Source organism: Barbus barbus (assembly GCF_936440315.1).
Source record: "Barbus barbus genome assembly, chromosome: 4".
Classification (NCBI taxonomy): domain Eukaryota; kingdom Metazoa; phylum Chordata; class Actinopteri; order Cypriniformes; family Cyprinidae; genus Barbus; species Barbus barbus.
In genome coordinates, this window is record NC_136732.1 from 32,868,215 (window position 1) to 32,888,854 (window position 20,640).

The following is a 20,640-nucleotide window of genomic DNA, read 5'->3' on the forward strand; positions in this document are numbered from 1 at the left end:
CTTTTCTTTTTTTGTCTTGCAGTTCTTTCAAGTTTTTTGTTAATAACATTATAAATTTACATTAACTTATTTTGCCCCACAAACTATAATGCTTGTTTACTTTGTTGGTATTTTACAAATTCTATTATAAAATTTACCAAATAAATTCTATTATAAAATTTACCAAATGTTAATGGTTTAAAAAAACAAAAAAACGAAGTTGAGAATTTCTCGCTATGCTTTTATTTAATTTTGTTTTATTTTAAAAGTGGTCTCCTACTTTTGGACCCCATTGCATGCTACAAATATAAGTTATAAAACACAAAAACATTCCATGATGTTAGCCCTAGGCCTATATAAGTCTACTGGTAGACTATATTCATCACAGAAAGTCAACAGAATTATATTTGGACATTTTTCTTTTGCCTACACCACGAAAGTACAACGAATCAGTCAATAAACACAAATCTTTATCTGCTTTATTTCTGCACAAGTTCGACAGACTCATATATAGCAAGGGTTCAGTGTGGAGCATAAATATTTGTGTTGGACAAAAAAAAATTATTTAATACATTTAGCAACTGTATTTCAGATTATTACATTGAAATGCTAGTTTCAGACTCGTTCTGAAGGTACACTCTGACTTCTAATAAGGCAAAAGGAATTGTGTTTCTTTCTCACACGTCTGTTCTGGGAATAAATCATGATTGCTTTACGGCAGCAACAACGACAGTGGTATTTACGACAGTGAATCCATTCAAACTCCAAAGTCTCAAAGATATGCAAAACTACATACAATTGTTTCAAATGTAATCAGATCAGTTTGTCTGTTAGGCTGAGTTCATCTCTACTGTAGTGAAGCTAGATGAAAGTCTTAGTTGATAGGTCAGACTGTGTAATATTTCTTATATTTAGTAATGCACAGTAAGCCATGTTCACACAGTAGTTGTGCGTTTACTGTAAAACAGACGCAGGTTTATCCAAAGTGGTGGCCCCATTTTATACAGTGATCAACCTTTCACTGAACCAACAGCAGTCTTATGATCTCTTCCACTTGTGGATATCATCAGCTTCCTCCTCCAGCACTGCCTTCACGTCACCCAATGCAATCAGCAGCTGTGCCAGGTAGTATGTGGTCATAATAATGTGCTTTTTGTATTCTACATCAAAGACATTGAACTTTGTCAGTGCAATCGTGAGGTCTGAAGCCATGAAGACCAGGCTGCCCAGCAGGATGAGCGGCCGCCGTGTACGAGCAGCCAGTGTGGCCATGAGGACAATGAGCAGCATGTAGCCCCCTATGGCTGGGACGAGAAGGTCAGCTTCTGGATCGAGCCGAAGGAAGGGCACCAGGTAAGCATACACTCCAATGCCGAACAACCACAGGATGAGGTAGAGGATAAAGAATGAGAAAGACGTAGATGTTGCAGAATTTCGAGAGGACAGGAAGGAAATGGAGTAAAGCAAGTGGGCCAGAGCAAAACAGCCCATTCCTAGAAAAAAAAATTAAAAAATAAATATGACAGAGATAAGACTGTGAGGCAGAGTTTAGTTAACTAAAACTACAACCATAAAAAACTGTGTATACACACACACAATCTTTGCCATTGAAACATTTCTCATTTTTATTTGGTTTAACTTAATGTACTAAAATAACTCAAATAAAAATAAATAAAAACTATATAGACAATTAAAAAAAAATAACTAAAATTAAATTGAAAAAAATATAAAAATAAAAACTAATTCAAACTATTAATACTACAACAACACTGCTATGGAAAAATTGGTAATTAATAAGTAAAGTGTATATTAAAATGGAAATAAAATGTAAAGCAAACCAAAAAGAAAATATAAAAACAAATATGAATATAAATTTATATTTAATAAAAATATAAAATATAATTTTTTTATAATTATTTTTTTTTTTTTTGGAAAATTCCATTATTCTGAAAGGTGATTCTCATTTTATTCTTATTACTGTAATAGTGTACACACAAACACACACATACACACAAACACACACACAGGCTTAAAATTAAAACAGAATAAAATTAATAATGTGATACACAAATACTTCACAATTTAAATTATAATAATAAAAAATATATTTGTGTGTCTTAACATAGTAAGAAAGAACAAAAAGTAAGAAAAAAATTTTCCCCTCTTGACTTAATAGTGAAATATGACCTGGAGGTTTTGGTAGGCTTTGTATCAGTAACCCTGATAGCCTTAAATAAAGATATGGGACAGGACGAAATAACCTTTACCATGGATAAAAAGTTCTGGCCAAATAAGGCAACAGTCTCCGCCCGCTGAGAGCAGCAACCCTCCAGCCACGCCCACTAGACTCCACCCCCCATTATAGCTGAGCACCAGAAGGACCAGACAGAGGATGGGAGTGGTCTTAATGCCAGCAGCCAGAAGAGAGGGGGCGGAGTCTGGGATCCACAGGTAGAAGTATAAGGCACAGGATGCAAAAAAAGGGAGGAGATAAAGAAACAGCACACAGGTCTGGAAAAGAAGAGATGGAGAAAAGAATGAAAACAATACAGGCATGATTTTTATTTTAAAAAACAAAAACAATCTTCATTTCAATCAGTATTACAACACTTTTATAAACATTAAATGCAAATACGTTTATTATTAAAAACATATCTCACAGGATATGATTGTTTCTAAGCTAGAAAAATGATTTTGTGACTAAATGTGGATCTAAATGAGTAACCTGGATGTAATAGAGGTGCACAGATAAGCCCACAAGAGCAGAACACAGGTGTGTGTGTGTGTGTGTGTGTCTGCTGTGATTACCGTGTTCCTGCGTTGTTTGCGGTCGTAAGCACTTGTTTCCAGGATGTCCATCTCTGTCTTCTGGCCTAAACAGTCTTACACGCAGCGTTCTCAGATGTGGGCCACCTGTTCCACAGCTGGGAGATCTGTAATGCCTCTGTCAACTATATATGCCAGGGTGTTTCATTGACTGGTTTGGACTTTGGACCATTATGAGTGATGCGTTATCTGCCAGATTGTTCTGTCATAAAAAAAAACGTACACCCCTCACTCTCTCTCCCTGTTTCTGTGCCTGTCTCTCTCTCTCTGCCTGTTTCTCTCTGCATTATGGCCTATTACCCTGTAGTGACATCATCACTAAGAGCAAAGGTTTGATGATTGAGACACAAGTTCAGAGAGATACATTTTCTGGGTCTTTTTTATTATTATTAATGCTAGAAAATGATCTTTCCTAGTCTGTTCTATGTCTTTTCAGCTTCTTTCAGCTCATTCACTTTATTAGCTTTTTGTGATGTACGTGTAGGTGTCAGTAAGGATAGACAACACATATAATTTTTATAAAGATAATATGTATTTTTTTTACATCTTGTAATTATTCTAATAATTACTATAATACTTATTCGGTCTAATTCTTATTGATGATTAGCTTCTCAGTTGTTAGTGGTTTTAACAGCATGGTTGTAAAATCTGTTGCAATTCTGGAGAAATTGCCATTTCCCCCACTTTTACCCACTTGAGGGAGCCACAGAGCTGCAGTGTTATGATATAAAAGAGGGAATTATTGTCATACTTTTGTCACTGAAAGCACAATATATATATTTTTTCAAAGTGTGATTTGAGAGGTGTAGAAATGTAGATTTTTATGTTACTTAAAATAGCCTAAAATAGCCTGTGTCTATATACATACACACACACATACATGCATATATATATATATATATATATATATATATATATATATATATATTATGATGTACTAAACTACCTGAAACTAAAAAAAACTAAAAACTGTTCCATCATGAATAATAGGCAGTGCTCCTTTGAAATACCGAAAGCCAATGGATTCACACAGAGTCTAATCATTAACAATCCTGGCCGTCATGCACTTTAACCTGCTCTTTCCCACAGTCTCTCAACTTCAAACAGCGAAGAGAGAGATCGACGGACATCGAGAAGAAATAAATAGAGAAAAGGTGAGGAATTAACAGGTAAGTGAAGGTTGTGAGGACAGATTGTGTCGGTGAGATCAATGTGTTCGAGATAAAGGAGAGTATATAGTTGGACACTGACAGAGAGGTGGAGAAAATGGAAAAGGGGAGGGGCCAAAGATTGACTCAAGAGCATGTGTGGAGGGATATAAAAGCAAATCTAGTGCATGCTGGTTTGAAGTTATAGAGTTTACAGAATTACAGTTGTTATTGAGTAGATGTGAATAATAATAAGCTCTCTTGAACTTCTTTAGCAGACCAACAAATAAGAAAAATGATTTCATGTTTCATCTGCTGAATCCCTATCTCACTTTGTAGATATGGCTGATAGAGCTTTAAAGGTTGGAATTGTGGGATATGGACATTTAGGTGAGTTCTTCTCCAACGAAACCTTCTGGGAATTTAAAAAATTTGGCCTCATAGAAATTCATAAATTATAAAAAGTCATAAAAATGTCTATAGTATATAGTGACTATGCAGTTTTACATATGATCTGCACATTAATATTTCAGCTGATAGATATTGCTCATGATTGTTTTAAGCCGTAGTGATGTCCCATATGTGAGTCTATTGAGCCTGTTCTTTTCTTTTAAACTGATTCACAGATCTGTCTCAATTTGATTGATTTGAAAAATCATGGAAATTCATTGGTGAACAGTTCGTGTTCTGTCAGACCATGAAGCTTGTATTTAATCTTTTCTCCTTATTCAGGCCAGTTTCTTGTTGAGAAGATCCAAAAGAAAGGGCCCGAGGCGGGGCTGCAGTTAGCTTTTGTTTGGAACCGAAATGCAGACAAACTTAGAGATTCACTGCCCAAAGAGCTGATTCTACATGACCTCTCAGATTTCACACTCAGGTAAATTTGTATATATATTTTATATAATTTGTATATATATTGTATGCACATGTTGAATGTTTGTTTAAAGGGAAGAGAGACGCCAAAACAGAGCCCATTCCTGTGGCACTTACAGGCATTTTATGTATGTTTGGTGTTTCAGAGACACTGATGTAATAGTGGAGGTGTGCCATCCGATGATAGCTAAAGAGTTTGGGCTCAGATTTCTGTCACATGCTCACTTCCTGGTAACTTAATTGTTTACCGTTATATTATCACCTGAAATCCAGTCTTGTCTTAGTATTTACATTTATTTCATGATGATAATTAGCTGTATTGCCTAAGCAATTGTTAAAACTGTCTCTAATCATGTTTTTCCCTTCCTCAGGTGGGCAGCCCTTCTGCCCTCTCTGACCCCCAGCTTGAGCAAGATCTTCGCACTACTGCAAAACAACATGGGAAAACACTTTATGTGCCCAGTGGTGCATTATGGGGTGGCCAAGATATTCAAAAAATGAATGACAGTGGAACTTTACAGGTAAGACTATTTTCTTATAATTATTTTTAAATACAAGGAATTAAAATTAAATCTAACTGTCCATACAAAATATTTATCTCCAAGAGGTGGACTGCCTAAATAAAAATACTAAATATTATCCAAGAAAAGTTCAATATAATTTCCATTGTCCCTGCCACATGAAAATATATGGAAATACATTTCAAATGTCTCTCTTATAGGCTCTCTCCATCCGAATGTCTAAACATCCTTCTTGCTTTCGGCTGACTGGTGGTCTGCTCACTGATTGGACGGAGGGAGAGGGTAGGCGGGTCTTGTACCACGGCTCAGTTGCAGAGCTCTGCCCCATCGCCCCAAATAATGTGAACACTATGGCAGCTGCGGCCATAGCCGCATCAAAGTTGGGCTTCAATGGGGTTACCGGAGAAATAGTCTCAGACACTGCGTGAGTCGCAATCTGGACCTAAAAAATCTGACTTTAACACTCATAACCTTTTCTTTACACAGAAAACTCCATAAAACTGCCTCCATACATAGATCAGGCCACTTTTAAAGTAGGCTTGAAATTAAAACGCATTGATTTTACTGTAAATGACTCATTCATGCATGTTTCTATTTTTCTTTTTTATTCAAGCTTGTAATTCTTAATCAAAATATGGTGAAATGCCAGACTTCTCCAATCATTTAGTTAGCTTAAACTCTGCTCCCTTCTTACAATCGACAGTAGACTCGCATTCAGATCTGCTTTCTGATCAACAACCATTTGATAGTCCACGCCCTATAATTTATTTTTTTTTGATAATCTGTTCCACTCGGATGTATGACACAATACAGAAGAAAAGATATGTCGCTACTTCGGTTTCATTGTAGAAACTAGATCAAAAACAGATTTTTAAGCTTTCCTATATGAATTGGAGAGACGCTTACCACAATTTTTGGGTGGAGCTTGGGCATTGCTGTGTCCTGTAATATCTAAAGGATTCAGAATGACTTATGTTGCTAGGTGGCTCAAATAAAGAAAATGTAATACTTTGGGTTTTGTTCAAATCCCTAACCGTTATGAGCTTCCCCTTCTCTCCAGATTATCAGACTACCATATTGTGGAGGTTGAGGTAACTGGTCCAGATGGGTTCACAGTGAAAACAGTGAGACAAAACCCCGCCAAACTGGGAGCTGTAACAGGAAATGCCACATACAATTCCTTCTGGAGCAGCTTACTGGGTATGTATAAGAAATACAGATGGAGTAAACTGATGCAGTGCATTGCCAAAAACCCCAGTATGCACTGAACATCCTTAAGCAGATCTCTTTTGGAACTGTCCTCTTTGTATTCTGTTCTGCTCAAATTTAACAAAAAGTCCAAAATGGTACATGAATACGCGGTTACATATCTCTCTTATTATTTATCTGAATTTCTGTCTGTCTTTTTTTCAGTCTGCAAGGGTCATGGAGGGAGGGTATATCTGTGTTGATATCAGTGTATTGCTGCAGAAAGTGTACAAATTAACTGAAGAAAAACACATGATGTAGCACATGATGAATTAATAAAACAAGTGTCATGTTAATAATGTTGTAGACTTTAATTTCGGTTTTCCAGCTGTGACAGACATGACAAACTCTAACAGTGCTGGTGTATATTTGTATTACAGTACCAATGATGTTCCAGTGTATTCGTTTGGCTGGTTCACTTTAGCTACATTGCTTGTCATTTAACTTGCACGTTTTTTTTTTTTTTTTTTTAAATAACTCTAGAAAAGTTCTGGATAGTCACTATGTTTGTGACAGTACATAACACTGTGAAGGGAAATCTGGCAGTGAGTAAAGCATTGTAAGAATGTTTTCAAAACACAGTACATTGTCATTTATGTAATCTAAAGTCATTTAAAAAAATCTCTTGCTTTCGTGAAACACACAAGGAAAAGTTTAGCTCTTTGAAATTTGCACTGTGAAAGTGATAATTACTATGACTGTCAAACTATGATTTAAAGTAAATAGCTTCAATTTGGGTCTGTTCTTCATATAAAGAAACTTTATGACTTTAGAGGACTTAAAGTTCGAGTTTTAAGGACTATTTGTATGATACTCGTATAATAATGTTTTGGCCCTGATCACCCTGTTTTAATTTTGTATATAGAAATATAACATGAGCATTCTTCAAAACCTCTTCTTTTGTGTTCCATGGAAGAACAAAGTCATACAGCTCTTTTAAAGAGTGTATAAATCATTTTCTTAAACTATACCTATAGAGTCTTTTAACAGTGGTCATTTGACCGTCAGCTTTAAATTGGCATCACTGGCACACAGCTAGATGACAATTTGGTATGAATCCATATGAATAACTCTAGTTACCACTTATTCCTTTGCTCTGTTGTTTTTTTACTATGCTTCATATGAAAGACACCAGAGAAATCTTTCAACAGAAAGTCTTAGAATCACATACTATGGCTCACCAAATACTTGAATATCTTATTTATTTCTCTTCAGAAAACCAACATGCAGACACACTGTTTGCAGGCTTTACGTTCACTTTTAGGGGAGTGTTTTGTGTGTGTGTGTGTGTGTGTGTGTCACAGTGTATATAAGTGCATCACAGTATAAGCTACAGAGTGTGTAGGTATGCATGTAGGGGTGTGTTTTAGTTTTTCTCAGGAAGACCAACTATCTGATTCTTGTTCCGGTTCGGCATGTTGAAAGGTTGGCAGATGTTGACCCGGTCTTTCTCCGCCTCCAGATCTTCATCATATGGTTCCTGTTCATCCTCAGCCTCACTGTGATGAGGAGACGAGTGAAGCGAGTGGGCGGGAGATGGGGGCACTGAGGCTGGCCGCGGGTAACGGAAGCCTGTGGCCTGAATTATGTAAATGAAAGAATAAATGTCAACAAAAATTTACATCTAGTTTTTAGACAGCTGTCCAGAGGCGTCAGAGGTCCTCTTTTTTATTTTTTTATTTTACAGCTTGGCATAAGAAATTATAAATTCCTTAAACATTGAAATTAGCATGGAAATAAGACTTTATTCATTTAAATGCGATCAGATATCCCATTTATATAATCTCATACCCAGGGTTTTCAAATGAAAAATACATTGAGGAGGTGAACTAAAACGAAAAAAATATTTTGACTTATAGCTATTTTAGCTTATGGTAATGCTTGTGTTGTCTTATTTGAAATCATTTTAAGTCATGTTGAATACAGTGGGCCCTGGCCCTCTAGTTGAAAATCACTGGTCTATATAATTCAACTTCACACTTTTATTAAAATAAAAGGAACAAACAATTTCAGTTTCACCCTTCATCATTTTAACTTACCGAGGTGGGTTCTTGAGGCTCATAGATGAATGTGTCCGGGAAAGCTTTTGCTAAAGCCATATGGCGGGCAGATATGTAATACTAAGAAACAGAAATATGCTATATTAGTTCATGAACAATAATCTGTTAGTTTTGTTGTTTTGATACAGAAAGTTAACTGGACACAACTGTGTGTGTGTGTGTGTGTGTGTGTGTGTGTGTGTGTGTGTGTGGTATCTGACCCTGCCCAAATATCTCCAATCTAGCAGGTCACTGAGGCGCTCTGTTCGGTTCCTCTGAATGATCCTCTGCCTGCGGCTCTGCTGACAGAACTGAAACAGGAAAGACGTCAGCTGATTGCAGGACTCATCCACCCCACGGTACCGCCGATCCAGAATATAGATACCTGAAAAGGAGGGAGTTAAGAAAAATGTGCATTACACAATGAAACTAAAAGCTGATTCAAACAAAAAAGAGAGAATCTTGTAGCTGCTGTTCATCGTTTCCATTGTATATGTACAACTCTCACCATAAGCTGACGGGTCAGCAATGTGCTCCTCCATGAAACAGCCAAACCCAGACAGATTAGTGGAGATCGATGGGATACCCATCACTGTACACTCAGCTGAGAGAAAGATATGTGCATTGTGTTGAGTGGACGTTATTAATACAGAGTTCACAAACAACCATTCAAAATGTCTCTTTATGCTAACCAAGGCTGCATTTCTTTGTATTAAAAATACAGTTAAACTAGTAATACTGTGAAATAATGTGTTTTTAAAATATCAAATGATCATTCAGAAATTATTCTAACATGCTGATTTGGTGCTCAAGAAACATTTATTATTCTCAATGTAAAAACTATACAAAAGTGATGCATTTACTCTCACATTAATGCATAATTTCTGAATTTTTTTTTTTTTTTAAACTATAAGAAGATTAGGGGTGTAAATCGGACGGTTCGTCACAATACGGTACAATATCGATTCTCATACCCAGCGAAACGATCTCTCAAAAAAAAAAAAATCAACGATACGATTACGATTCGATACAGAAGTATATCGATCGATATTATATACCCATTTTAAACAACCATCTACACTTTTATTAACTCACAAATGCAACCAAAATATATAATGAACATTTATCTGAAATTTTCACATCCTGTACCTCAATTGGGACATTCAAAAAATAACCTTTTTTTTTTTTTTTTTTAATAAAGGAAATAAACAACTGGAAAAACAATTCTGGCTGCTACGATGGGCTCAGTGCTAAAAATCATTTCTACAGATTACCAAATTACAAGCAATAGCAGAAAATAAATACAATAGAACAAAGACACAAGTTCAATAAACAGTGCTTTTCAGGTTTTTCAGCTCAGGCTAAAAGAAATTTTCAGGTACGCAATCACATGTAAAATAACTGCATAGTCTTCACTGTAGATTAATCATTTTTGATGTTACAAAGGTTATTAAGTCAGGAGCATTGAGCACTTGTATTTTTCTTTGACAGCATTAGATTTATTCACTTCAAGAAGAAAGCACAGATTTAATATAGGCCTACTGATACACATGCGTTTTCTTTCTCAACTGTTCAAGTTAAGACATATGCCTAACCGACTGGGTTTACTAGGATATTCGCCAAAATGCGCATTTTGATGTAATTTTGTCTATTTATTCATCATGCACAAAAAAGCGGAAGAGAGCTCAATTTAGTATTTGCGCAGTGTAGACACGGCTGAAAACTTCTCACATAGCACTCGACAGCTCCGCCAACAATCCCGAGCATCTTTTATGGTCGAGTAAATAGAGTTCTGATACGCGAGTTTGAACGAGCATGCACACGTTGTCAGTAATGCCAAAATAAAGGTGCCCATTTATACTACAGATATAGATATTTTACGCGTGGCATCGATGCATCGTAGCGTCAGACATCATATTGATGTATCGATTCATATCGATGAATCGTTACACCCCTAAACAAGATATATAATTTCTTGTTTATATGCAAAAAAAATTTACACTATGTTACTGACCAAATTTTTAAATGGTATATATACACCGTGGAGCATGTTTGTACATATATATGCTTGTTATAGCACTTGCGTATCATAGCTCTTTTGTTGATTTTGATTGCTTCCATTGTCCTCATTTCTAAGTCACTTTGGATAAGAGCGTCTGCTAAATGACTAAATGTAAATATATATACACATGGTAAACTGGTAGTGTGTGTAGTTTTACCTGGTGTGTATCCCCAGGGCTCATAGTAGGATGGAAATACTCCAAGATGGCAGCCTCTCACAAACTCCTCATAGTCCATCGGCAGAAGAGGAGAAGTGGAGGAGAGAAACTCTGGATGGAAGATCACCTAGCAGAAGAATATGAGGCATTAAAGGTGTATTAAGTATTTTTTTTTACTTAAAACAAATTACCTTTGAATACATCCATTATAGTATAGCGTCTGTGTACCTTGACTCTGTCCTGAGGAGTATTAAAGAGGCCGATACGGCGGATGCAGTTGAGGATAGGGTCACTGCTATCCTCCAGCATGTTGTGAGTGCAGATGGGGGGCAGGCACTGGCGCTGGGTGGCGAAGATGGCACGTTTCATCATAGTTAAGTCCTCTTTATCTAACATCTTAGACACATCAGGCAGCTGCCCTCTAACATCAAGAAAGAGAGCAATGTCACGCCTCAGAAGAGATTACATAATACAGTCGAAAGACAAAAACCAACTCACACTAAAAGTGATTCGTAGAGTTTCTTCCCAAAGCGCTCCTTCACAGTCTGAGCAGTGTCCCTGACAATACAACAAAGATGCAATGTCACAACAAAATGTATTCACCGTTTCAACAGTCCCCGAGTCCAAGTAAAAATTTGGAAAAAAATTGTATATGGGTTTTTGAACAATGTGAGTGTGAGTGAAAAGAGTAGTTAAAATGATTAAAAAATCAATGCTTTATTTAATCAGGTGACATTATGACTGCTATTTATTAAATATATAAAATAAATATGAATGCATGAATGAACAAAAACTGATTAATTAATTCCTTTCTACATTGTTTTCATTATTTTTTTTTTTAATGCTGAAAATATTTATTAGAGGAGATGCTTAAACTTAAAAACCTGGTAACTAACTGAAAATAAGTTGACAAAAAATAAGTACTAAAATTATTAAACCAAAAAACAAAATTACTAAAACTTAAACTAATATTAAAATAAATAATAAAAGCTAATTCAAAACGTTATTAAATACTATAACAGTATATAAATAATTCTAAAATAAATCGGCTTTCAACAACTTAATTGAACTTGGTTGTTTATATTAAGCGAGTAGGTTGAGCTAAACAGTGTCATTCAGGTTAGCAGTCCTCACAGTGCAGTTGTCATGGTTACCAGAGCTGTTTCCGTACGGCTTGGCCCTTCAGGGTCTCCACGTTGAAGTTGTTGGTACGAGCAGGCATGATGAAGAATGCTATTACGGTCAATTCGCTGTGATTCACCTGGACATACAAGAATTTTGTTTCAAATCTTTTGTTTCAAAAAGATTCTTCATCGTGACATACTGTAACATTTTGTGTTCAAATAGACATCCTAAAACACAAATACTTACCCTCAGCAGGTAATTAAGTCTGGCCAATGCTTCAAGAAAGATATCAGCTCCTTTATTTGAAAATTCATAGCGTCCAGCAATGAAGAGAAACACTGTCTTGTCAAGGTTAAAATCTAAATGCCTGCACACAAAACAAGAAAAAACATGCATGAGAGAGAGAGTTTTGCATATGGACATATGAATATGATTGCATGTCTTATGAGCTCTGACCCGTAGAAATGGCCTCTGACAAACTCCTGGATGCGTGCTTTACTCTGAGCATGGAGGTTCTGGAACTCGTGCATGGCTGAGAACTTCTTCACATTCAGACCGTTTGGAGTCACAATATCTGACAGAGAAAGATGAATGTGGGTATCTTTAGCAAATATACCAAATAGGGTCAAAAAGCAGCAGCTTCCTGGCAAAAGTCCAGTTCTGAACAAGCATCCACAGTAATGAAATGAAGCCAGAATCCCTTTCTAATAACAGATCAATCTGCACTGATTCATGACTGCATTTTGTTGCCATTAGGATGTAGAGAAAACAGTACAAGCAGGAACTTAAGTCACCTGGTTTCCGCTTTAGTAAGTGCTCGGCCTCAATGGCGGTGATCTGAGAGACGGTGGTGAAGACGTGTGCACAACGGGCTGCCGAGCGCTCCAGACAGTACCGGTGATAGATCTGTCTGTCACCTGCCTCTTTATCCACATTAAACTGTGCATGAAGAAATAACCACAGACACTTCAGGGAGCTTTCTTTAAATTAACTCCATGAACTATCTGTTTATCCATCTAAAGCAGGGATAGGCAACGTCAGTCCTGGAGTGCCGCTGTTCTGCAGAGTTTAGCTCCAACCCTAATCAAACACACAAGAACAAGCTAATTAAGGTCTTCAGAATTACTAGGGCTACAGGCAGGTGAGGTTTTTTTCTTCAAGGTTGTAGCTAAACTCTGCAGGACATCGGCACTCCAGGACCGACGTTGCCTATCCCCAATTTAGAGCACCATCTTAGTGCCAAACCAAAATGTGCTTAAAAAACAGGAACATTTTCAAAAGAAATCTGATCATATCTGGCGAGGAGGTGTGGGTTAAACAGTAATGAGGAAGTATCATATATCCACAAAAACACATTCTCTCAAACAAACCTCAGCGAGGTTGTTGTAGAAGTCAACGTTCCCGGCACACAGGTATCGGCCGAGCAGTGTGGCATGTGTGGTGAAGATGGTCGCTACAGGTAACTGACGCTGCCTGCATAAGACGAGCCCCAAACCTGCCAGCCACTCGTGAAAATGCGCTACGATGTGAGGTGGTTCGTCACACTGAGCTGCATACTGAAAAATATTCAAACATATTCAAATGAATGAGAATTAACAATATTTTGTGTGTGTGTGTGTGTGTGTGTGTGTGGGGGGGGGGGGGGGGGTCCAAGTTCCAAGGTGATGTATCTTTTACAAAAAATTTAATTCACTGGATAATCAAAAAATAGGAAATAGGCATAAGCACATGGTTATTTACTTTCTATTAAATAACTGTAACTTTTTTTCCCCATTGAGTTTTGTTGGGAAAATAACATGCACGTTTACACTCACAAAATTAATTTTAATATAGATATTACAAAAAGACAGAATGACACACCCCCCCCGTTGCTATAGTTAACTCAAATTAAAACGCTTAAAAAAAGATGTTGTAAATTAAAATCATATACATTTGATGAAAAACGTAAACTTAAATTAAAATAAATAATTTTAATGTTAAAGTTACTACAACTAAAACTCAATTAAAAATAAATTAAAGCTTAATAAACATGAAAAAAAATAATAAAACAAGACATTACAAAATGAATAAAAACTAAAATTCAAATGAAAACTGAAAATACAAAAATAAAAAGCGATTTCAAAAATATTAATAAATTCTACAACAGTATATAAATAATACTAAAACAAAACTGCACATAGGGCTGTGCAATTAATCGAATTCGATTATCATGCGCATCTAGTCAGTAAAGCCGGTTTCTTGATTAGTAGTAAATCGCCATCACCTTCGATTATGAACGCGATATTGCCTAGCTTGTCAGTGAACTACGGCTCTGTGTAGTAAATGCCGCGCCATCTGAAAGCAAGTGATGGCGATTTACTACTAATCAAGAAACCGGCTTTACTAACGAGATGCGCATGACAAACGAATTTGATTAATTGCACAGCCCTAACTGCACACCTCTCCCAGTAGCCATGCAGTGAGGAAGCCAAAGAGAATAGCATCGTTAGCCTCTCTGTCGAACCAGGGCACACCAATACTGCAATTCTCCCAGAGTTCACTCTTCCAGCGGTCCAGAGACCAGGCAGTGAAGCCCACGTCTAGCAGAATCACATATGGAGAGCCTTCAATCAGCCATCGACCAAAATATACCTAGAGAAGGAGGAAGGAAATTAGAAACTTTGTCACTTCGCTAGAGATTTAAAATAATACCTTTCAACAGAAATAGCATTCTGAAAACTGAGATTGCACATATCGATACAATCTTCATACAGTTTCGCCTCAATTGTTCAATGATCACAATTCAGACTATTGGGAAGGCAACTCCTGGTTTGTTAGTCTGAAGACATCACTGTGAATCAACAACAGATGAAGCCACTTGGACAAGTTAGCAAACATTTTTAGTTAATACTTTCTAAGAGAAACCTGGATGTGTGGCTTTGATTTAAACAAACTCATTTCTGTTGACGGAAAAGTGACTCTGCAATAACTCAGGCACCAATTTACACAGCATCTCTAAGGGGGAAATTTCCTCAAAGAACTGAAATAGACCTCAGTCTGGCTGTTGGGACACTGATATAGCCTTTAACGTGCACACACATACACTAGAGAGATGTCACACAACCACTCTCCAGAATGAAGGTTTAGGGTTTCACTGTGGATAAGAGCAGATTCAAATGGGTAGCGTGGTGTCTGTGTGCACATATTAGTGTGGATAAACGAGAGGTGTACAAACCTAAAGCTAGAAAATGCTTTTTTCAATATTTATTGAAGTGTGTCAATTCGTATACCTTGCACCCACTGCTGTTCATTTTATCAATGGTTCTCCTGAGTGCCGCATTGCAGGGTTCGATCAGTTCCACTTGCGTCCTGACATTGGACTCCGTATACGGGCCCACCAGAAAGTAGTTCTCACCCCATTCCTCGCAGGTCAGACGCGCCTTGGTCTGGATCACAGTGTAAATGCCACGAACTGCCACAAAACGAGAGTGGTTAGTTAACCTTTAACAGATGTTTAGGTCCAGGAAAGAGAAGGCCACCCAGCCCTTTGAACTCGACCTCCTTGACCTTTATCTAATCTAACTGTCAATAATATATAATATTCACAGAGTGCAGCAAATACCAACACCAGAGTCACATGACTCTTGCACCCCTGAGTATGTGGATACAGTATCTGTGAACGCTTGGCAGTTGAGTAATGTGGTGTATAGGTTTTTGTGTTGTGACAACAACAACAGTATCTGCTTTCTCCTATCTCCAAAATTGTAGATGATTGTAGACCGTGTTCAACCTAATAACTCTAAGTCCTTCAAAATAATTGGGATTAAAAATACATTGGTGTTTTTAATCGTGTTTTTTATACATTTTATTGTTGGTTAATACTTACATTATATCAAAAACCTCTGGTCTCAAATATTTACAGAGTATATTGACACTTTCTGTTGAAAATTCATTAGTCTTTGTAAAATGCAATTTGAATTGTTTACTAGTCTGGTTCTGGTTACTGAAGCTTTGAAGATAAACTGCAAAGAGTCAAATATTATAATCCTTAAACTATTTATCTCCCACTCCGTGCTCAATTCTAACAGTGTGTAAAAAAAAAAACAATTAACAGTTTTAAAAATTTTATTAGGTCAGGAGAATAAACTGGAAATATACTTTCAATACATTCTTACAGTATTCTCCCTATAGTCCTATTTGTTTTCTGTGCTCAGAGTAAATGGCATCAGGTGGTTTCAGATATCAAGTCCATGCTCAAAACAAACATTATATTATGCCCAAAGAAAACTATGATATGATACTTTTTATAGTATCATACTATAATTCAGCACAGCACTTTTTTTGTTAGTGCACTCATAACATGACATGTCACTGTAACAATGCTATAAATGTCAAAGGGGTCATCGGATGCAAAATTTACTTTATATGTTGTTTGAACATAAATGTGTGTTGGAAGTGTGTGTAAACATCCACCCTACAATGATAAAAATCCACCCAGTGTTTTTTTTTTTTTAAATCCCTATTTTAAAATACTCTCTCAAATCAGGCCGTTCTGAGGTTCCTGTCAGAATGACGTAGTTCTGCACAGGCCACTCCCACGAGTGTTGATTGACAAGGCCGTCTTACCTTAGACCCGCCCTGAGTGAGCTGAGAGCTGTCCGCCATTGTGTCGACTTCGGTGCAGGGGAAGACAAGATGTCTCCGATTAAGCGATTGGGGCGTTTAATTGTTGGATGTAATACTGAATATAGCAGTCGTCATTTACTCCCGACATATGAGCTGCTGAAGACGCAGAGGATTAACGTTACTTTCGTTTTGAAGGGAATGCGATTATCCCCGATCTGCCTAAATGCGTTTATGTTCGTGCGAACCATTCGTGGTCCAGCTTTATCTACAGAAGAAGGGAGTATAAAAGTTTATGAATCTTTGCAAATCGCCTTTTCTAATAATGTGCTAGTTAGCCAGTTTCGCAACTGAAGTAAACAGTACTGCTCGTCACCCCACAGAAGAGAGGGGCGGGGTCAGCAGAGCTCATTAGCATTTAAAGCAACATGGACTATAACAGCTCGCTGAAAACAGAGCTGATTTTGACGGTAAAGAAGGTGTTTTTTTAACACTACCATTGAGAAATTATAACCAAAGTATGTTACAGAGTTACTATTTTAAACTATTATGATATTTCCCAATATTACTAGCCTATATTTAATTAAATAAATGCTGCCTCGATGAGCATTTGTGGAAAAGACTACTTTGAAAAACATTTAAAAAATCTTACCAACCCCAACCTTGAATGTTAGTGTAGATCTTTGAAAGGTATGAGTGCAAATGTCTATGATGACACATTAGCAATTAAACATCATATCCAAGAAAAGCATCATGCCTTTATTACACACCTTTATTAGCGACCTCCCATGCGATCTCGAACAGGACTGCATCCTCCCGATCAAACTCTTCATCCCATTCCTCCAGGCCGGACAGGGAGGTGACTGACAAACTGCGCGCCAGTGGCATGCTGGGTAATAAAATTACAATAATATCAATCTATCCATGTTTTTATATTAATCGTCTCATTTGTATTGAACTCCTGACATACTCCTAAACTAATATGCAGGCCTAGCTTATATCCATCATACAAGTGTGAACCTTGAATGTACCACTGCCAAAAGCCATCGACATCAGTATATGACCGTCAAGCATGCACCTCACACACACACAGACACACACTTCCTCATTCTCTCCTGACACAAAATTATATCAACAGCAATTCAAAGTGACTCATCTTCCAACATTGCTCATTAGCTCTTCCTGCTCTCGGATTTACACACAAACACATAAGAAAAAGCCTATTTAGTACGATGAGCAAGTGCATGTTCAAATCATACAAGTTGAGATGTCTACAAATACATTGTGCCTTTTATACATCACAACACCATGTAATCATTCAAACCATCACTTACACACCCTCCACTTACAACATACCTTGAGCAACATGAGGCCTGTTTCACGAGAAAGACAGAAAGTGATTGAGAGATGAGGCTTATAGTCCCTATAAACCCAGAGAGGCTTCATGAATGACATAACGGTACTTTAAGGTCCACTATACAACATAAACACACCTTCACGCAGTTCACATGAATTATGAAGCCCCTATGTAGTATTCCTCGGTGGTAGTGAGTTGTCATTCATATCTGAGACGCAGTATATAATAGTCTCTCTCTCTCTCTCTCTCTCTCTCTCTCTCTCTCTCTCTCACTCAGACGCAGAAAGAGCGTACGTGCGCGCGGACCACACAGGAACAGTCGAACACGGAACGTCACAGTCACCATAACAACAGAACAAGTAAAGCGTTTCCTGGACATAAATATGCATATATGCATAAAAGTGGCAAGTTTTTCCTCTGCACGCTCGAGGAAGGACGGACTGGCCAGTCGAGCGCAGGCTGTAAAAGTGGGTTTGACCCGGGTAAACCAAGAGCACCGCGCGTGACAGGAATCACGGGCTTTGCAGATGGATGGTAATGTTCCTCTACGGGTTTTAATAGTCACGGACTTGTAATTTCAGACTGACAACACACAAAAGCAGTAACTTATGCACTCACTCTGCGGTAGCGTCTTTCCTCGCTCAGCGGAGCAAGCCTCACATCTGCTGGAATCAATCACCAGGAGGATGATTTGACAGTGGGCGGGGCCTCCTGCGCAAATTAGCCTTGTATTATAGGACTATTCGGCTGTCAGTCAGGGTGACAGCTCGCACGCGTCAGGGTACGTCAGGAAATGTGGGCGTGTCTTATCTGACGCCGACTCCTCCTCCTTGATCTCTCGGTAAATGAAGAAGTAGCGTCTCCTCCTCACCTCTCACTTCCCCAAGAGATAGGCGTTTACCTGTATGAAGAATTTGATTTGACCAAACAGAATGTTGGGAAAAAAATTGCATCCCTGGCTGCTATTTTCCTCTTGCAACTTGCAGGGAAAGTAAGCCGCTGGCTTTTGCGTTTTGTGTGCATTTTCCAATAGCTGCACACCCTCAGAAACCAACTACTTCCTTGATCAATATAACCGCATGTACAGTACATACAGGTACATCTCAAAAAATTAGAATATCGTCAAAAACTGCATTTTTTTGTAACTTATTTCAAAAAGTTAAACTTTCATATATATTTTAGATTCTTTACATGTAAAGTGAGACATTAAAAGTTTATTTTGTTTTAATTTTGATGATTAGAGATTACAGCTCATGAAAGTCCAAATCCAGTATCTCAATATATTAGAATATTTCCTAAGATCAATCAAAAAAAGGATTTGCAAAGCAGAAAAGTTCAAGTTCTTTACAGTATGTTCATTTATGCACTCAATACTTTGTCGGGGCTCCTTTAGCACAATCTCCAGCATCAGTGAGGAATGGCATGGAAGCGATCAGCCTGTGGCTCTGCTGAGGCACTATTGAGCCTTCAGCTCGTCTGGATTGTTAGATCGACTGTTTCTCATCTTTCTCTTGAAAATATCCCATAGATTCCATATGGGGTTCAGGTCAGGCATGTTGGCTGGCCAATCAAGCACAGTAATATCATGGTCAGTAAAGCACTTAGAAGTGGTTTTGGTAGTGTGGACAGGTGTTAAAGTCCTGCTGGAAAAGCAAATCAGCATCTCCATAAAGCTTGTCAGCAGATGGAAGCATAAAGTGCTCCAAAATCTCCTGGTAGACAGCTGCATTAACTCTGGACTTTATAAAACACAATGGACCAACAGCAGCAGACGTCACAGCAGCCCAAATCATCACTGACTGTGGAAACTTCACACTGGACTTCAAGCAGCTTGGATTCTGTGCCTCTCCAGTCTTCCTCCAGACTCCAGACATTGATTTCCAAATGAAATGCAAAATTAAAATTTATCTGAAAAGAGGACTTTGGACCACTGAGTAACAGTCCAGTTCTTTTTCTCTTTAGCCCAGGTAAGACGCTTCTGATGTTGTTTCTGTTTCAGAAGTGGCTTGGTAGCCCTTTTCCTGAAGACGTCTGAGCTGGTGACTCTTGATGCACTGACTCCAGCTTCAGTCCACTCCTTGTGAAGCTCTCACAAGTGTTTGAATCAGCTTTGCTTGACAGTATTCTCAAGCTTGCAGTCATCCCTGTTGCTTGTGCACCTTTTCCTACCCAATTTCTTCCTTCCAGTCAACTTTGCATTTAATATGTTTTGATACAGCACTCTGTGAACAGCCACACCTTTCAGTAATGGCCCTCTGTGACTACCCTCTTTGTGAAGGGCGTCAATGATTGTCTTCTGGACCATTGCCAAGTCAGCAGTGTTCCCCATTATTGTGGTTTCAAAGAACAAGACATACCCTAAATTTATACTGTAGGGATGGTCATTGTATGAAGCTCAAATATAAATATTCTAATATATTGAGATACTGGATTTTGACTTTCATGAGCTGTAAGCTCTAATCATCAAAATTAAAACTAAAAAACTTTTGAAATGACTTACTTTATATGTTATAAATGTAAAATCATGTTGTTTTAGTGTTGACCTGCCTGGAGGACTACGGATGAAAAATAGCCTTTGGCTAAATCCGGTACAATACATGAAATGGAAATTTTATGTTAAAAATTGTGCATGGTCCCTTTATAAATAAAGAGAGAAAAAAAAAACATATATGAAAGTTTAACTTTTTGAAATAAGTTGCAAAA

The 20,640-nt window shown here is 37.6% G+C and overlaps 3 protein-coding genes across 7 annotated transcripts; 1 reads left to right on the forward strand and 2 right to left on the reverse strand.

The window, feature by feature from the left end:
- Positions 1-444: 444 nt before the first annotated feature.
- On the reverse strand, positions 445-2,925 carry tmem86b (transmembrane protein 86B). The gene is made up of 3 exons (XM_079402412.1): positions 2,788-2,925; positions 2,247-2,490; positions 445-1,472 (listed from the first exon to the last, which is right to left on the reverse strand). Exons 1-3 carry the CDS (start codon positions 2,836-2,838, stop codon positions 1,018-1,020), a joined length of 750 nt encoding a protein of 249 aa, XP_079258538.1. The 5' UTR covers positions 2,839-2,925; the 3' UTR covers positions 445-1,017.
- A 964-nt stretch (positions 2,926-3,889) lies between these two features.
- Positions 3,890-6,894, forward strand: LOC306868832 (aspartate dehydrogenase domain-containing protein). 4 transcript variants are annotated; one of them, XM_079415227.1, is made up of 8 exons: positions 3,890-3,974; positions 4,293-4,343; positions 4,686-4,830; positions 4,973-5,057; positions 5,198-5,347; positions 5,548-5,771; positions 6,408-6,547; positions 6,761-6,894. In XM_079415227.1, exons 2-8 carry the CDS (start codon positions 4,295-4,297, stop codon positions 6,796-6,798), a joined length of 831 nt encoding a protein of 276 aa, XP_079271353.1. In that variant the 5' UTR covers positions 3,890-3,974; positions 4,293-4,294; the 3' UTR covers positions 6,799-6,894. The 4 variants fall into 4 exon arrangements, with proteins under 4 accessions (XP_079271353.1, XP_079271350.1, XP_079271352.1 ...); XM_079415224.1 differs by lacking the exon at positions 6,761-6,894 and having other exon boundaries at positions 6,408-6,723; XM_079415226.1 differs by lacking the exon at positions 6,761-6,894 and having other exon boundaries at positions 3,903-3,959; positions 6,408-6,725.
- Positions 6,884-18,643, reverse strand: LOC306868831 (glycogen [starch] synthase, muscle-like). Of its 2 annotated transcripts, none has more exons than XM_079415222.1 (16): positions 18,556-18,643; positions 17,351-17,469; positions 15,248-15,429; positions 14,418-14,609; positions 13,349-13,534; positions 12,773-12,917; positions 12,435-12,552; positions 12,225-12,345; positions 12,008-12,114; positions 11,352-11,411; positions 11,082-11,274; positions 10,854-10,980; positions 9,143-9,238; positions 8,856-9,019; positions 8,635-8,715; positions 6,884-8,174 (listed from the first exon to the last, which is right to left on the reverse strand). In XM_079415222.1, exons 2-16 carry the CDS (start codon positions 17,466-17,468, stop codon positions 7,962-7,964), a joined length of 2,103 nt encoding a protein of 700 aa, XP_079271348.1. In that variant the 5' UTR covers position 17,469; positions 18,556-18,643; the 3' UTR covers positions 6,884-7,961. The 2 variants fall into 2 exon arrangements, with proteins under 2 accessions (XP_079271348.1, XP_079271349.1); XM_079415223.1 differs by lacking the exon at positions 18,556-18,643 and adding an exon at positions 17,937-18,063.
- Positions 18,644-20,640: the final 1,997 nt, after the last annotated feature.